The sequence below is a fragment of the Octodon degus genome, unplaced genomic scaffold, assembly GCF_000260255.1.
Source record: "Octodon degus isolate 3935 unplaced genomic scaffold, OctDeg1.0 scaffold00005, whole genome shotgun sequence".
Classification (NCBI taxonomy): Eukaryota; Metazoa; Chordata; class Mammalia; order Rodentia; family Octodontidae; genus Octodon; species Octodon degus.
The window spans coordinates 639465-653175 of NW_004524581.1; the positions used below are offsets into that span (position 1 = coordinate 639465).

Consider the following 13711-nt stretch of genomic DNA (forward strand, 5'->3'; position numbering starts at 1 on the left):
ATACATCTTCCTTGGTGTCATTCCTGTTGATGAAGCCATATCCGTTTCTTACATTAAACCATTTTACTGTTCCCAAAACCTTCCTTGTGATGACCTTTTTGTCGCTGCCGGAAGGCGCCTCCGATGCGAGGCCGCCCCCTGAGCTGCTGCTCTTGGTGCCGGGCTCAGTATTTGCAGCGCTGAGGGCGGGGCGGCGGGGGTGGGGTGGGGTGGGGCGGCTGCTGGGACTCTCCTCGCTGCTCATGGCTGCCCTGTGATGGTGACTGGGGCCGGCTGCGGCAGCTGCGGCTCCTCCCTGTGTGTGATGGTGTGTGATGGTAACTAGGCTGGCTGCGGTGGTGGGGCTGCTCAGGGCTCTCTGGGGTCCGCTCTCTGCTCCCGCTATCAGTGGAACTCTAGAGATGTTTGTAATTGCCATATTTTTCTGATGGATTATAGATTTCCAATGCATAGGCTTTGTAGTTAGCAAATCTTTCCCCAACATTACATGTTTTGGGCTTGCTTTTTTTTGGGTGTGTGTTACCAGGGATTGAACTCAGGCCCTTGTGCTTGCCAGGCAAGCATTATTCTACTGGGCTATCTCGCCAGCCCCTTGGGCTTGCTTTTTATTGTTAATGTTTACATTGTGTGATTGTTAGCTGGAAGTGCCATTTAGCTTTTAAAATAGAAACAGAGGAGAAGCGTAGAGTAGTGTAAGAAGAAAGGAAGCAGTGGGCCTAGATGGGCAGCACGTCCGTGCTCTTCAAAAAGAGGGGTGATGTGAAAGATAATCATGGCGGACTTAGCGGCAGCAGCACGTGAGGGAGGCTCCCACCCTCCACTGCAGGAAAGCACGTACCGGAGGCCAGGTGCGGGAAGGCAAATGGAAGGAAAAATTCGCTGGAGCCATCCTTGTCTGAGGGGACTTCAGAAGGAAAGCTGGGACACTTCTGGTGACCCCTTGTGCCCCTCTCTGGCATAGTGCTCTCTGGAAAAAGGCCAGGTACCCACAGGAGAAAGCCTGCACGTCAGCAGTGGCCAGGTTGCTGGACTAGGTTCCCAACACTTTTGTGTCCCCTGCTGGAAAAGGACTATAGCAAGGAAGACATCAAATGAAAACCAGGGCCTCAGAAAAAGAAATAAAAGCCTGCAATGGAAGACACTGGTGGGCTCTTGGGCTCTTGGGGATGTGGGAAATCTCAACAAGGGAACCAGACCTCAGCAATAAGGAAAGCACAGCGGGGGGCTGGGTGAGAAGACAGCATCTGCGGGCAGGCGAGGGAAGAGACCCGACTGACCCAGGGATTGGCGCTCACCCATCCCCCTCCACATCCATAGCGTTGTGCCCACAGGACAGTCTACATGCTGCCCATCACCCACTGCCAAGTGCCTGTGCAGGTGTCCCAGACACCCTCTGCTGGGGGCTGCTGAAGGCATCAGGACCTGAGGTGCTGCCAAGTTCACAGGTTGGAGTGTGAGGCTGTGGGGAGAGGGGATGAGGGAGGACTGGAGGTGAAGAGCTACAGAGTGATACCTGGGCCAGAGGGTGTCTGGAGATGAGCTGTGTGGAGGGCTTGCACAGGGAGCACACAGACAGCTGCAAGATTTGCCTGTTGGGCAAAGGATCTGGGACTGAGGTCCTTCGTAGAAGTCAGTGCAGAGCAGTGTGCCAGGCTAATTATGCTGTGCCCTCTCGACCCTGAATTAGGTGAGGAGATTGCATCTAGTATCAGAAGCAAAGGCCTGTGGTTAGCCACACCCAGAATGTGGCTTGCAGTGGGAGGTGGGCTCAAAGGGCCATCTGGATCAGCAGAACATGCTCAAAGGCAGGCAATAGAGCAAATCGTAAGGGACAGGGCAGCATGAAGACCTACGGTAGGATTCAGACTGCAGTATCTGCGGCACTTTCAAGATGTTTCAATTTTGTGGTTTTGCGGCGCTATGTGGGCTTTTTTGGGTGGTAGGTTTTTTTTTTTCTTCTTTTTATCCCTTTCTTTGTTTCTTTTTGCTTTTTCTCTTAAACCTTTATTTTTCCTCTCATTCTTTCTTCTTTTCACCAAGCATGCATTCATAGGAGGTGTCTGCATATGTGCCAAGGAGAATAAAAATTAACGAGTACTTTAATCTACTATTTTGCTTAAGCAGGTCAGGATAACCCTCACCAATACCGGGTCTAGAGGGCCCAAGCATAAGCTAATGATCAACACATTGAGAGGCCGTGGTGTTCTCACAGCTTCCCTCAATCTCAGTGATACTTCCTGCCCTCTGCTCCCACTCTCCTACTCTCACAAATGTTCTCTCAAACCCCTCCACACTAACCCTTTACCTCATCCAGTAAAATAATTTAAAGAGAGGCTGAACTCCTGTCTTCTTCTTATCTATTGATATCTTTCTTCTGTCTTCTTCTTCTTACAGACTTACCCCTGCTTTTTAGTCTGCCTGGGGTATGGATAAAAGGATGAACATGTTCATACAATTATGCAAACACATGCAGATTAAGCAGATATTCTTGAATAATTAATGGATAAGGGAAGAAGTCAAGGAAAAAATGAAATGTTTTCTAGAATCAAGTTCTCATGCCTGTACAGTATACCAGAACCCAAGCAAAATAATGAAAGCAGTCATAAGAGGAAAACTTATAGCTGTGAACACCCATATGAGAGAAAAAAAAAAGCAATCCCAAATAATAACTTAATTATGTACTTCAAGATCCTAAAAAATCAAGAATTTAAATCCAAACCTAACAGAGAAAGAAATGTATAAAGATTAGACTAAAAATTATGAAAATCAAGACTAAAACCACAAAGAATTAATGAATTGAACAACTGGTTCTTTGAAACAATAGACAAAATGACAAATCCTTAGCCAAACTTAGCAAAATAAGGAACAAAAAGATCCGTATCAATTCAACTCAAAATGAAAAAGATAAAATCACAATGGACTCCACTAAGATTGAGAAAATTATTAATAGCTACTTTTAAAAACCCACCTCAATATTTGAAGAATCTAGAAGGAGTGGATAGAGTGCTAGAAACATAAATTACCAAAATTGAATCAAGAAGATAGAAAACCCCAAACAGTCTGAGAACAAGCAATGGATGAGATGTTAGATTTACTCTCAAATTCTATAAATTTTTTTTCCTTTTTAAAATAAAAACGATAATTAAGAAAATGTCATTTAATCAAATTCTATAAGAACTTCAGGGAAGACCTATCACCATTACCCCTCAAGCTCTTTAATGAATTTGGAAGAGAAGAACACTGCTAAATTCATTCCTGGAAACTAGCATTACCTTGATTCAGAGACGAAATCAACACACACGCACAAAACACCCTATAGATCAATCTCTTTAATGAACATAGATACAACAATCCTCAATAAGATATTGGTACACGTGCAACAAACCATTGACATGACCATATATCAGACATTATTCCAGAGATGCAAGGGTACTTCAACATCCAGAAGTCAATAAATGTAATGCATCCCGTAAACAGAAGAATGGTAAAAAATCAGATGATAATCTCAACAGATACAGAAAAAACCTTTGAAAAAAAAATCCAACATTCATAAATAGAAAGTACCCTGAAGAAGATAGATATGGTAAGACCTGTATGCAACCTGATAAAAGCTATTTATAACAAACTTACTGTCACATCAGATTAGAGGAAAACTGAATGCTTTTCCTTGAGAGTCCGGAGCAAGACAAGGTTGTCCACTATCACTACTTTTGTCTAACATATTAGTCAAAATGTTAGCCACAGCGATGGGGCAAGAGAAAGAAGTAGAAGAGTTACGTATAGGAAATGAAAAGACAAAGTATTACTTGCAGATGATGTGATCTTTCACATAGAATTCCACAAAGAATTCCAGTATTAGGCTCTTGGAACGAGTGAATTCTGCAATGTAGATGCATACAGAGTCAAAGTACAAAACTTAATAGCATTTTTGTATACCAACAACGAATCCAAGAGAAAGTAGGATAGCAAGTCCAGTTATAGTAGCTTAAAAAGATCAAATACATGGGAATTATCCTGATCACAGACGTGCAAAAGGTCTATAATGAAAATTACTGTATGTAATGTGAAAAAAGAGATTGAGAGGATATTGGAAAATGAAAAGATAACCCCAATAGGTAGAACCAATGCTGTCAAAATGGCCAAATCAACAAAAATGATATGTAGCCAATGTAATTCCAATCAAAACACCAGCAACATCCTTCTCAGAACTAAAAAGCAAACAAAAAAACCCAAATGTATATTGATCCAGAAGTGACCCAGAATAGCAAAAGCAATTCTGAGCAGTAAGAACCACGCAGGAGGCATCATGATCCCAGATTTCAAGTTCTATTATAAAGTTAAGAAAGATGGTGTGATAGTGAAACAAAAGCAGGTGTGTTGATAAACAGAACCAAACTGAATAGGAAGAAACATTCCCAGGCACATTTAGCCCTCTCGCCTTCAGTAAAGGAACCAAAAACATACACTGGAGAAAGGAGAGGCTCTTTAACAAGTGACCCTGGGACAACTGGCTGTACACATGCAAACACTTGAATCTAGAACCATATACTTTGTTGTGCTACCCAATCAAATCAAAATTTATCAAAGAAGTAGTATAAAAACAGAAACGTTACATCTGTTGGAAGATGGTAAATAGGCAAAACTCTTAATGAGATGAGAATAGGTAAAGATTTTGTGAAGAGAACCCCAGCAGCATAAGAACACCAAGAATCAACAAAAGGGATTGCATCAAATTAAAAACCTTTTACGTAGAAGGGGAATAACCAACAGAGAAGAGACAAGCTCCAAAATGGGAAAAAATTTTCCAGACACTCCTTAAATTGCAGACTGATATCCAGGATGTATAAAGAACTCAGAAACATTAGATTCCCTCAAAGGAAAAGACCCAATCAAAAACCAGGTAATTGAAATTAATAGAAATTTGTTGAAGAAATACAACTTCTTGCAAATATGCTCAGTATCTTTGGCCATTAGGGAGGTGCAAATCAAACAACACCAAGAGTCTTTCTTACTCCAGAAAGAATGGATGTCATTAAGAACTCAAAAAACAGCAAATGCTGGTAAGGTTGTGGGGATAAAGGAATCTTCCGTGTTCTTGTTGGGAATGTATAGTAGTACAGCAAGTAAGGGAATCAATGCAGAGATCCATCCAAAAACCCAAGTTCTATTTCACCTAGCTATACATAGTTTTAGTGTATTTCTAAAAGACTTAAGGGCATCATATTATCATGATCCATTCATTCTCATGTTTATGGCAGCATGTTTTGGGAGCAGCCTATGTGTCCATTAAAAAGGAAGGAAGGAAGGAAGGAAGGAAGGAAGGAAGGAGGGATGAAGGACAGAAGGAAGGAATGAAGAATAGAACGAAGGATGTTTTCAGTCTGTACACAACAGAGTAACTACCCAGTCATGAAGATAAGTGTGAGTTATTTGTAAGGACTTGAGACCATAGCTCTAAGCAAAATAAATCCTATGTAAAAGATTAAAAAGCACACGGTTTCTCTTAGGTGAGGAATCTAGAATATAAAACATTTAAAGAACAAAATAAAAGATATTTTATAGGAAACAGGGAGATATGATCCGTGGGAATGCGGAGGGGATCTAGAGATAGAAGGAAGAAGAGGTAAAGGGGAAGCAAAGGGAATTAAGTTGTGAATGTCTGTCTGTCTGTCTATATGTATATATATTCCCCTATGATGAAGGCAATCATCATATAATCATGTACAACAAACATGTTAATAAAATTACATAAACAAAAGTAAAATGTAATAGACAAAAGGTCATTTATTTCTTTATTTATTTTGTATTTAGAGTGTACAGGGTCTACAGGGTCTCACTGCATTGATTGGACTCATATGATCCTCCTGTTTACAGCCTCCCAAGCGCTGGGATTACAGGCCTGCGGCACCACACCCAGTCTCAATCTCTGTCTCAGCACACCCCGGGGCAGGGCTGGCACAGCAGGCCCAGGGATCGAACCCTCTGCCCCTGCCTCTGCCTAAGCAAGAGCTTTAATCAACTGAGCTATTTGGCCAGTCCAGAAAATGGTCACTTAGTTCACAAGTTTATAGTTAATCGTATTCTAGAACATAGATGACCAAGGGTAATAGGAATAAAACTTTGGAGATACTAAGCGAAATATGTTCTGTTATTCTTTGCCATGCAGAAGATCTATTTACATGTTTATGATTTTATGATGCACAAGAAATTCTTCCCCTTTTATTATTCACATTGTTCAAAATTGTTGAACAACAACCTTGATGAAATTTCTAAACCTCTTAAATGATTTTTCTACAGTATTTCTCTAAGCGATTATTTTTTCAGGGGGTATTTCAAAAAGTCATGTTAATGACAATATTGCTAACAGGGACAACAGAAACAGATCCATTTTGGGAATCCCTTCGGGACCAGCTCTTGGGCAGACCATCTTATGAAATCAAAGAGTGTCATAAGCCAAAGCCAGTCCTTCTTCACACTGGAGAGGTAATTATCATTGTGAAATTAATCTAGGGCTGCATATATTCCCACATAAGACTTTTAATGTGAAACGAATCCTAAGGGTCTAAGGACCTAGAGTTATGATTATAAAACATGTTGATTTCTTGATCCTCTTTCTTTCTTTTCTTTTTTACATGTTTTAATACATGTTTGCATTCTTTGTGTGGAGTTGGTACATGGACATAACACATCTTAATCTCTTGTCTATCCCTCTTCTCTCCCCTCCTTTGCCTCCACCTCTGCCTTCCCTTCCCCCACAAAGATCTCTCTCCCCACTTTCTGTTTGCTAGCTTTCATTTTGCTCCTTATTTGCACTTTGGGTTTCTCAAGTAAGAGAAGCTATGATGAAGTGGAAGGTTGGATGGGGGAAGGAATGGAGCAAGAGAAATTAAGGTATTTTCTTCCATGTACCTGTTCTCCACAAAGAATGTCATCACAGTGCACTACAAGCATGTACTAATGAAAATGAAAAGAAAAACAGGGTGATTCACCTTGTTGCATTGTTTTAAAAAAATAAATAAAGCAGAATGGTGGGAAAGGAAGAATAATTCAGGATTTATTTATGTTGGTGCCAGGAAGGCAGCCTGCACAGAATTCTTTGTAGAGAAAAATATATAAGTCATAGGCAAGGCATAGCTGTATCTCAGTTCTTTCACACTTCCAGAAATGTTCTTAACTAAAGAAATCTTATGTGGAACACATTTTTATGTTTTAAATGATACTATTTTAGTATTCATAGAAATAGGGATAGTTGAGATAGAAGCATTTTAAACATAGATTTTTTCCTAATAGTTTATTACAATTCTTAGAATTTTTCTAATACTCTGTAAAAATTCTTAGAGAAGAGAGAAGAAAGGAAGGGATAGAGGGATATATTACTCAACTCTATTTTTTTAAATGTATTTAGTACAGGGTCTACAGGGTCTCACTGTATAGATCAGACTTGTAGTGATTCTCCTGTTTTCAGCCCCCCAAACACTGGGATTACAGGCGTGCGCCACCACACAGTCTCAATCACTGTCATTGCATCCTGGGGACGGAGACAGTACAGCACACCAGGGGATCAAACCCTGGCCACTGAGCTCTGCCTAAGCAGGCACTTCAGTCTGCTGAGCTATCTGGCTGGCCCTCAACACTAATGTCAATATAGAAAAACATAGATACTCTTGGAGAAAACTTGAAAAATTAAGAGCAAGACTTTGGAATCGTAAAATTAAGGTGCTATTACAGTAAAAACAAAAATCATTTCATTGAACTATTCTAAATGGCCTTCCTTAGTCACGGTATAGAAAAACAGCCACAATCCTCTAGGACAGTAGTGGCGAAGCTAGGACACCCACACCACGGCAGGGTGAGCTATTTGTTCTTACCAAAAGCTCCAAATGGTTCAACGTCGCTGCTGTAGGCGAGCCCTTGGCTGTTGGTTAGTACATTGTGATTCCACCATGGATCAAAAGTTTACCAATACGACTGGGTTAAGGAAGCATTTGCATTTGAAATGTAGTTGTCAGGACCAGGACTATACAATACCCAGATAGTGTTTTGAGTACCTCATCAAAAATTAGAAATAAATCCCATGATAGGAGAAAAAAAAATCAAAGCTTTTAATTCTGTCTTTCTGTTGACTAGAGACTCACTTTTCTTTTTTTGGTTCTTAGATAACCAGACCTCATCCCTGGCATCCAGAAATTGTTGATGTTCAAATTATTACTATTGGGTCTTTGGCCATAGCTGCTATCCCTGGAGAACTGACGTAAGTTCTTTTCATCTCTCAGTTGAAAAGTGTTTATTTTTGTGTTTCATTTGGAACTAATTCTTCTGGGAAGATAATTTTGTACTGACCCCTTGATGTTTTACTGTACATACATTTAAAAGAGTAATAACAATTTGTACTTTCTTTTGGTGAATTCTCTGAAGCATAAGTCTCTCCATGGCTATTACTGATGTGTTATCTGAGGAAAATATAAATCTTTACAAATATACTCTAAAATAAAATGATGCCATAGATTTTTGTATTATTTGGAAAACTAAATATCTTTAAGTATAAGTGCTCAAAGCAATCAATTAGAAATAATGTTTGTAACTTTTCATATAATCTTTCCTATCTCGGTAAGTACAGGTTTTATGTCTTCCAGTTGCTGGGGCCTGCGTCTTGGAATCATCCCAGAAGGATAAATGTTTTTCTATTTATCCTTCTTTCAACCCTTTAGCAAATTGTGTACATTTCTGTCTGTAATGCTTTCTGTCACTTTCTCCATGGACTAAGTCATCCTTGTTTCTCACATTGTCCCAATATCCTCCTCTCTGATCTGCTTCATTTCTCTCTTAATTTTCTACAGTATATCCCCAGACAGCAACCAAATTGTTTCCTTTAAAGCAAGACAAATTATGCCATTTCCTTGCTCAAAAATCCTCTAATAGTTTCTCAGCCCATTGCAGGTAAATCCTTTAATCAGGGGCTGGCCAAATAGCTCAGCAGATTAAAGTGCCTGCAAGCAGGTGCAGAGGCCAGGGATTCGATCCCCCAGCCTGCCTTGCCAGCCCTGCCCCCAGGGCGCACTGAGCTGGCAATTGAGACTGGGCGTGGTGGCGCCCTCCCATAATCCCAGCTCTTGGGAGGCTGTAAACAAGTGGATCACTACAAGTCCGATCTAGTAGTGAGACCCTGAACACCCTGTAGACACTTCCCTAAAAGTACAAAAAGAAAAAAAAGAACCATAGTTCACTTTTTCTTTGACTCTGCTCTCATTAACAAAGTCTGCAAATGATACATTTTGTTGAATCGGTGAATGGAAAAAATCATGATTGTCTTTTGCAAGCAACATTCACTGATCCTGTTTTCTTCCTTTGGGAACATTGATTATTTAGTTTGTTTTGTAGATAGGACAGATGCGTGTGGGGAGAAAAGAAAAAAATGAACCCTGAACTTGGGCTTTGCTTTGTCAATCATTTCCTATGTAATGTTAACTTTATGCCTTTTACTACCATTCTTTTTGTATACATTCATACATTCTTAATAGAAAATATTTACATAACTGTTTCCTTAACTTCTACTACCAGTCTTTGTTTTATACTTTCATATGTTCTAAGTAGAAAAACATTTTCTTGATGTAGGACAATGTCTGGACGAAGACTTCGAGAGGCAGTTCAAGCAGTAAGTTAAATATTAAATGAGACCGCTACATATTCATTCCTTAGCTCTATAATGTGATAGCTCTTAAATTACTCATTCCTAAAATGAGTGATTTTGTAAGTTTTCCTAGAGTTTCATACTTCTCAAGGTTAATGAGTAGAGATGAATATTACATACTGCTTGTAAAGGAGCCAGATTTAAAAACTAAGGAATTTTTTGTCAGGTTTAAAATATTTTTTGGTATTTATATATAAGTAACTTAACAATTGATAATAGTTTTATGGATTAACTAAGACAATCCTTAATCTCTAATCTCTAAACTTAAAACTCTATGAACACTGTATATAAAATATCTTAGTCACTTTCTTGTTGCTGGGTTACGATACTCAACTCCCACAGTTTAGGGATAGTTTCATTTTGGCTTATGTTTGTAGCCCACACTCCCCTGGCTCAAAGGCATGACTGTGTCGCGGGGGTGTAGCAGAGGAAAAGCTACTCACGTTGTGGCTGACAGCCAGGGATGAAGAGCGATTAGAAGAGCAGAGTAGGGAAGAACACACAGCTTCGGAGGATGCCTGCAGGGACCTGGCTCCCCACCTGGCCCCACTTCCTAACGGCAAGCCAGCTGCTACTCTCCCAGGGTCCAATCCTCTTCCGAAAGCCCCTCCTATGAGCATGTGGGGCTCTTGGGGACACCTAAATATAAACCATGACATGAATCGTATCACATTTTGGGAGTTCTGGATATTATGGATACCTACAATTTTCTTTACATTCTCAGTATGGAGAAAATGTTATAAACAGTTCCATAACGACACACAAGCAAACATCATTATGTGTGGCTAGAAATATCTATTGGGATTGGCTAATATTCACTTCTAGTTTTTGGAAAATTGATTTTCAAAACTCTGTTTTACTAATCAGGCTCTGTACCTGCAAATGTGATTGTGGAACGTTGCCAGAGCCGCTGACATGCCTATCCTAGGGCAGAGCTTTGCCCGCAGCCTTTCATTAAGAGCTCTGCTCTGTACTCCTTGGTGGTTTTGATATTGGGAAGGATTTTGTTGAGAGAGACATCTTAAACCAGTAATTCACATCAATAATTGTGTCTTAAATATAACTGGGGTGATAATAAATTTAAATGAAGAGGAATTTGACTGGGCTCTACTCTCCTCTGCTAGGAATTCGCATCATATGGGATGAAGGATATGACCATTGCAATTTCAGGTCTATGCAATGTTTACACACATTACATAACCACTTATGAAGAATACCAGGTAAAGCAAAACTTCTCATCATTTACATGAATTATACCTTGGCCAAGACTAGTGTGTCCAATGCACACTTCTTAGATTTTCCCAATTTTCTGAGAGATGATTTGATTTTAAATGGGGAATATACAACGATAGTGAAGCCAGATCTTGTGTCTTAGAATTCTAGGTTCATCATTTCCAAGGTTAGGTCAGACTTCTAGTCTCTGACTTCTATCTTTCCTCAAAATAATAACTTAGTCAGGGATACTGGTAAAAAGCATAGGCTACTCATCATCTTGTGAGTAGGCTGCTATAGAGTTTGGGAAACCTTCCATCAACAGTAGCTATTTATTGAATGCACCAGTTAAGCACTTTGCAAATGTAATCTTAAGTAATCTTTACAGTGTAAGTGGAAACAGGGTATTATTGTATCCAAGATACTGATCAAGAAACAAGTCCTAGAGGGCTTTGGAGAGATTTGTGTCTGCTAGTTCTTTTTTGTTTATAAACAGTGAAGAAAGCAACACATATACTTTTATTTTCTTTAAATGGTAGCAGTTTTATTACAGGTACAAAAAGAATGAGGCTACACAGATTGACCAACTGCTACTCAATGCACAGCTAGGTCTTGTTAGTATAATAAAGAAATATATTGTATCATCAGATTGATTTATTATAGTCTGATAAATGCATTCCATTTAATTGGTTTCCTTTGTCATGTTCCTTAATTTTATTTTGAATCATTAATTTGAGAGAAAGTTACAAGTCTTAGCAGACTGACAAAGGTATCCATGACACAAAAAAGGATAAGAGCTCCTCATATCTTGTCACCTAATCCAGGGATGTGCTCCTGATAAGCTTAGTATTAACTCATTAATTAAATAATCAATTAGTTAATTAGTTAATAATTAGTTAATTCAATAGATATATGTATGACAGACATAATAATGTAAAGACTGCCACTAATCCCAGACCACTAAAGTGAATCTAATAGGAAGAGAGAAAAGAAAATGATTGCATTTTGGGTAAGGTACACACGAGATGACAGCATATTGGTGGACAGTAATTAGCTGAGCACCGTGATTGGCAGTGTTGGTTGACGGAGTTTCGTATCCTGTACTACAGAGCTTAGTACAATGAGAAAGGCATAGGATAACAGCAATAGAATTCACAGCAAGGGAATGTTTTGTTCCACGTTGTGATTTAGAGATCACTAGAATGGCCTTCTGGGAACTGAGCTGGAAGGGAATGTGAAGCTACAGAACTGATTAAGAAGGTGAAGTTAACATTTGGGTTACAGATGAAGGTTTGAATAAAGGTAAGGGAAGCAGAGACCGAGGAAAATGGACGAAGCTGAGAAATTTTTAAGGAAGGAGATGTGGAGAATTGCAGAATCACCTGATCCTCATGGCAGATAGTGGAAGGGCAGCATTCACTGGGCTTCAGAGTATGGCAGGGAAAGCAGGTGTGTTTGCAGAGAGGAGTGCACTTTAGACTGGATGACTGAGCTTGCCACGGAGTTCAATGAAAGGGAAATGCATTTGGCTGTATTCACGTCCCTGTGGTGGGTCCATGTCTTGCAGAGTATCCCAGTGCCCAGTGCATCCAGGAGTTTCTAGGATTTTTCCTCCCTTAGTTTCTCCCCTGCTGGATGCTCCCGAGAAGTCATTTATATATTACAAGTATTTACAATAGACAGACACCCAGGAGACAGTTCCCTCTTTCAGATTAACTGGAGAGGCAGTCTAAATGGCATGCGTGCTGCATTTATCAAGTAGATAATGGGAGTCATTATTTTGGATGGTAAATGGAATTGTCCACTCTTTCTTCATGACAAATATAAAAAATTCTGCTGGCATATAGGAAATGTCCAGTTATCACCCTTGCCTAAAATAATTCACACCTCTGTATGAATTAAAACATCAGGATATTCTATACCTCTCTCTGCCTCACCTGCAGGCCCAGCGGTATGAGGCTGCATCTACGATTTACGGACCACACACTCTGTCCGCGTACATCCAGCTCTTCAGGACTCTTGCAAAGGCCATTGCTACGGTAACCAATTCTTCTGTGTGTGTCAACCTGTCTTGCCGTCTATCTGTCTCAGGGTGAGGAGGTACAGGGGAAGCAAAAGAGAATCTTAAGTCTCAGTTTCAAGTTTTTTGGGACAATTTGTATATTACAAAAACTAAAATGAAATTTTATGAACAATAAAATTCAGAGTTACTAACATCCTTTAGTGGTAGCTGCTTCTCTCACAAACATCGTGTGAAGTAAGGGGATTCGATTTTCCCTTGATTTTCAGGTACGCAGAAAGGCTGGAAGATGTTAGGCAAGTAGCTTGTACTGGGGAGTTAGACTCGTGCTCTCCAATCCCACGAGAGCATCTCCCTCACCTCTAGAGCTGAGGAGGTCAGCTGTTCCAGCATATCAGCTGTGCATGTCATGATAGTTCTGGAGTGGAGATGCAGCTTCCAGTGGGGGATTTTACTGTCACAGTTAATACCATTTGTACTTTCTTGGCGTTCCATAAATAATGTCAATTATTTTAATGAAGAGGCTTAGATTTGATGCAATAGCATACTACCTTGGAATGCACACCTGAAAAATACTACACACACATTCACACCCATGTACTTATTTGATTTAAAGAAACTTTGCTTTAGAAATCTTCCATCTGGTATATAGTTTCTTTTGAAGATGCAGTTGTGGTTTCTTTTCTTTTTCCTCTTTCTTTCTTTCTTTCTTTCTTTCTTTCTTTCTTTCTTTCTTTTTCTTCTTCTTCTTCTTCTTCTTCTTCTTCTTCTTCTTCTTCTTCTTCTTCTTC

The 13711-nt window shown here is 39.7% G+C and overlaps 1 protein-coding gene across 1 annotated transcript in view; it reads left to right on the forward strand.

The window, feature by feature from the left end:
* The window catches only part of Asah2 (N-acylsphingosine amidohydrolase 2), a 95274-nt gene that overhangs the window by 63819 nt on the left and 17744 nt on the right, over nt 1–13711 (forward strand). Inside the window, exons 13-17 of the mRNA XM_004623942.2 lie at nt 6368–6483; nt 8157–8251; nt 9613–9652; nt 10813–10908; nt 12844–12939. Coding sequence (XP_004623999.1) covers nt 6368–6483; nt 8157–8251; nt 9613–9652; nt 10813–10908; nt 12844–12939 — 443 coding nt within the window. The remainder of the gene's footprint in view (nt 1–6367; nt 6484–8156; nt 8252–9612; nt 9653–10812; nt 10909–12843; nt 12940–13711) is intronic.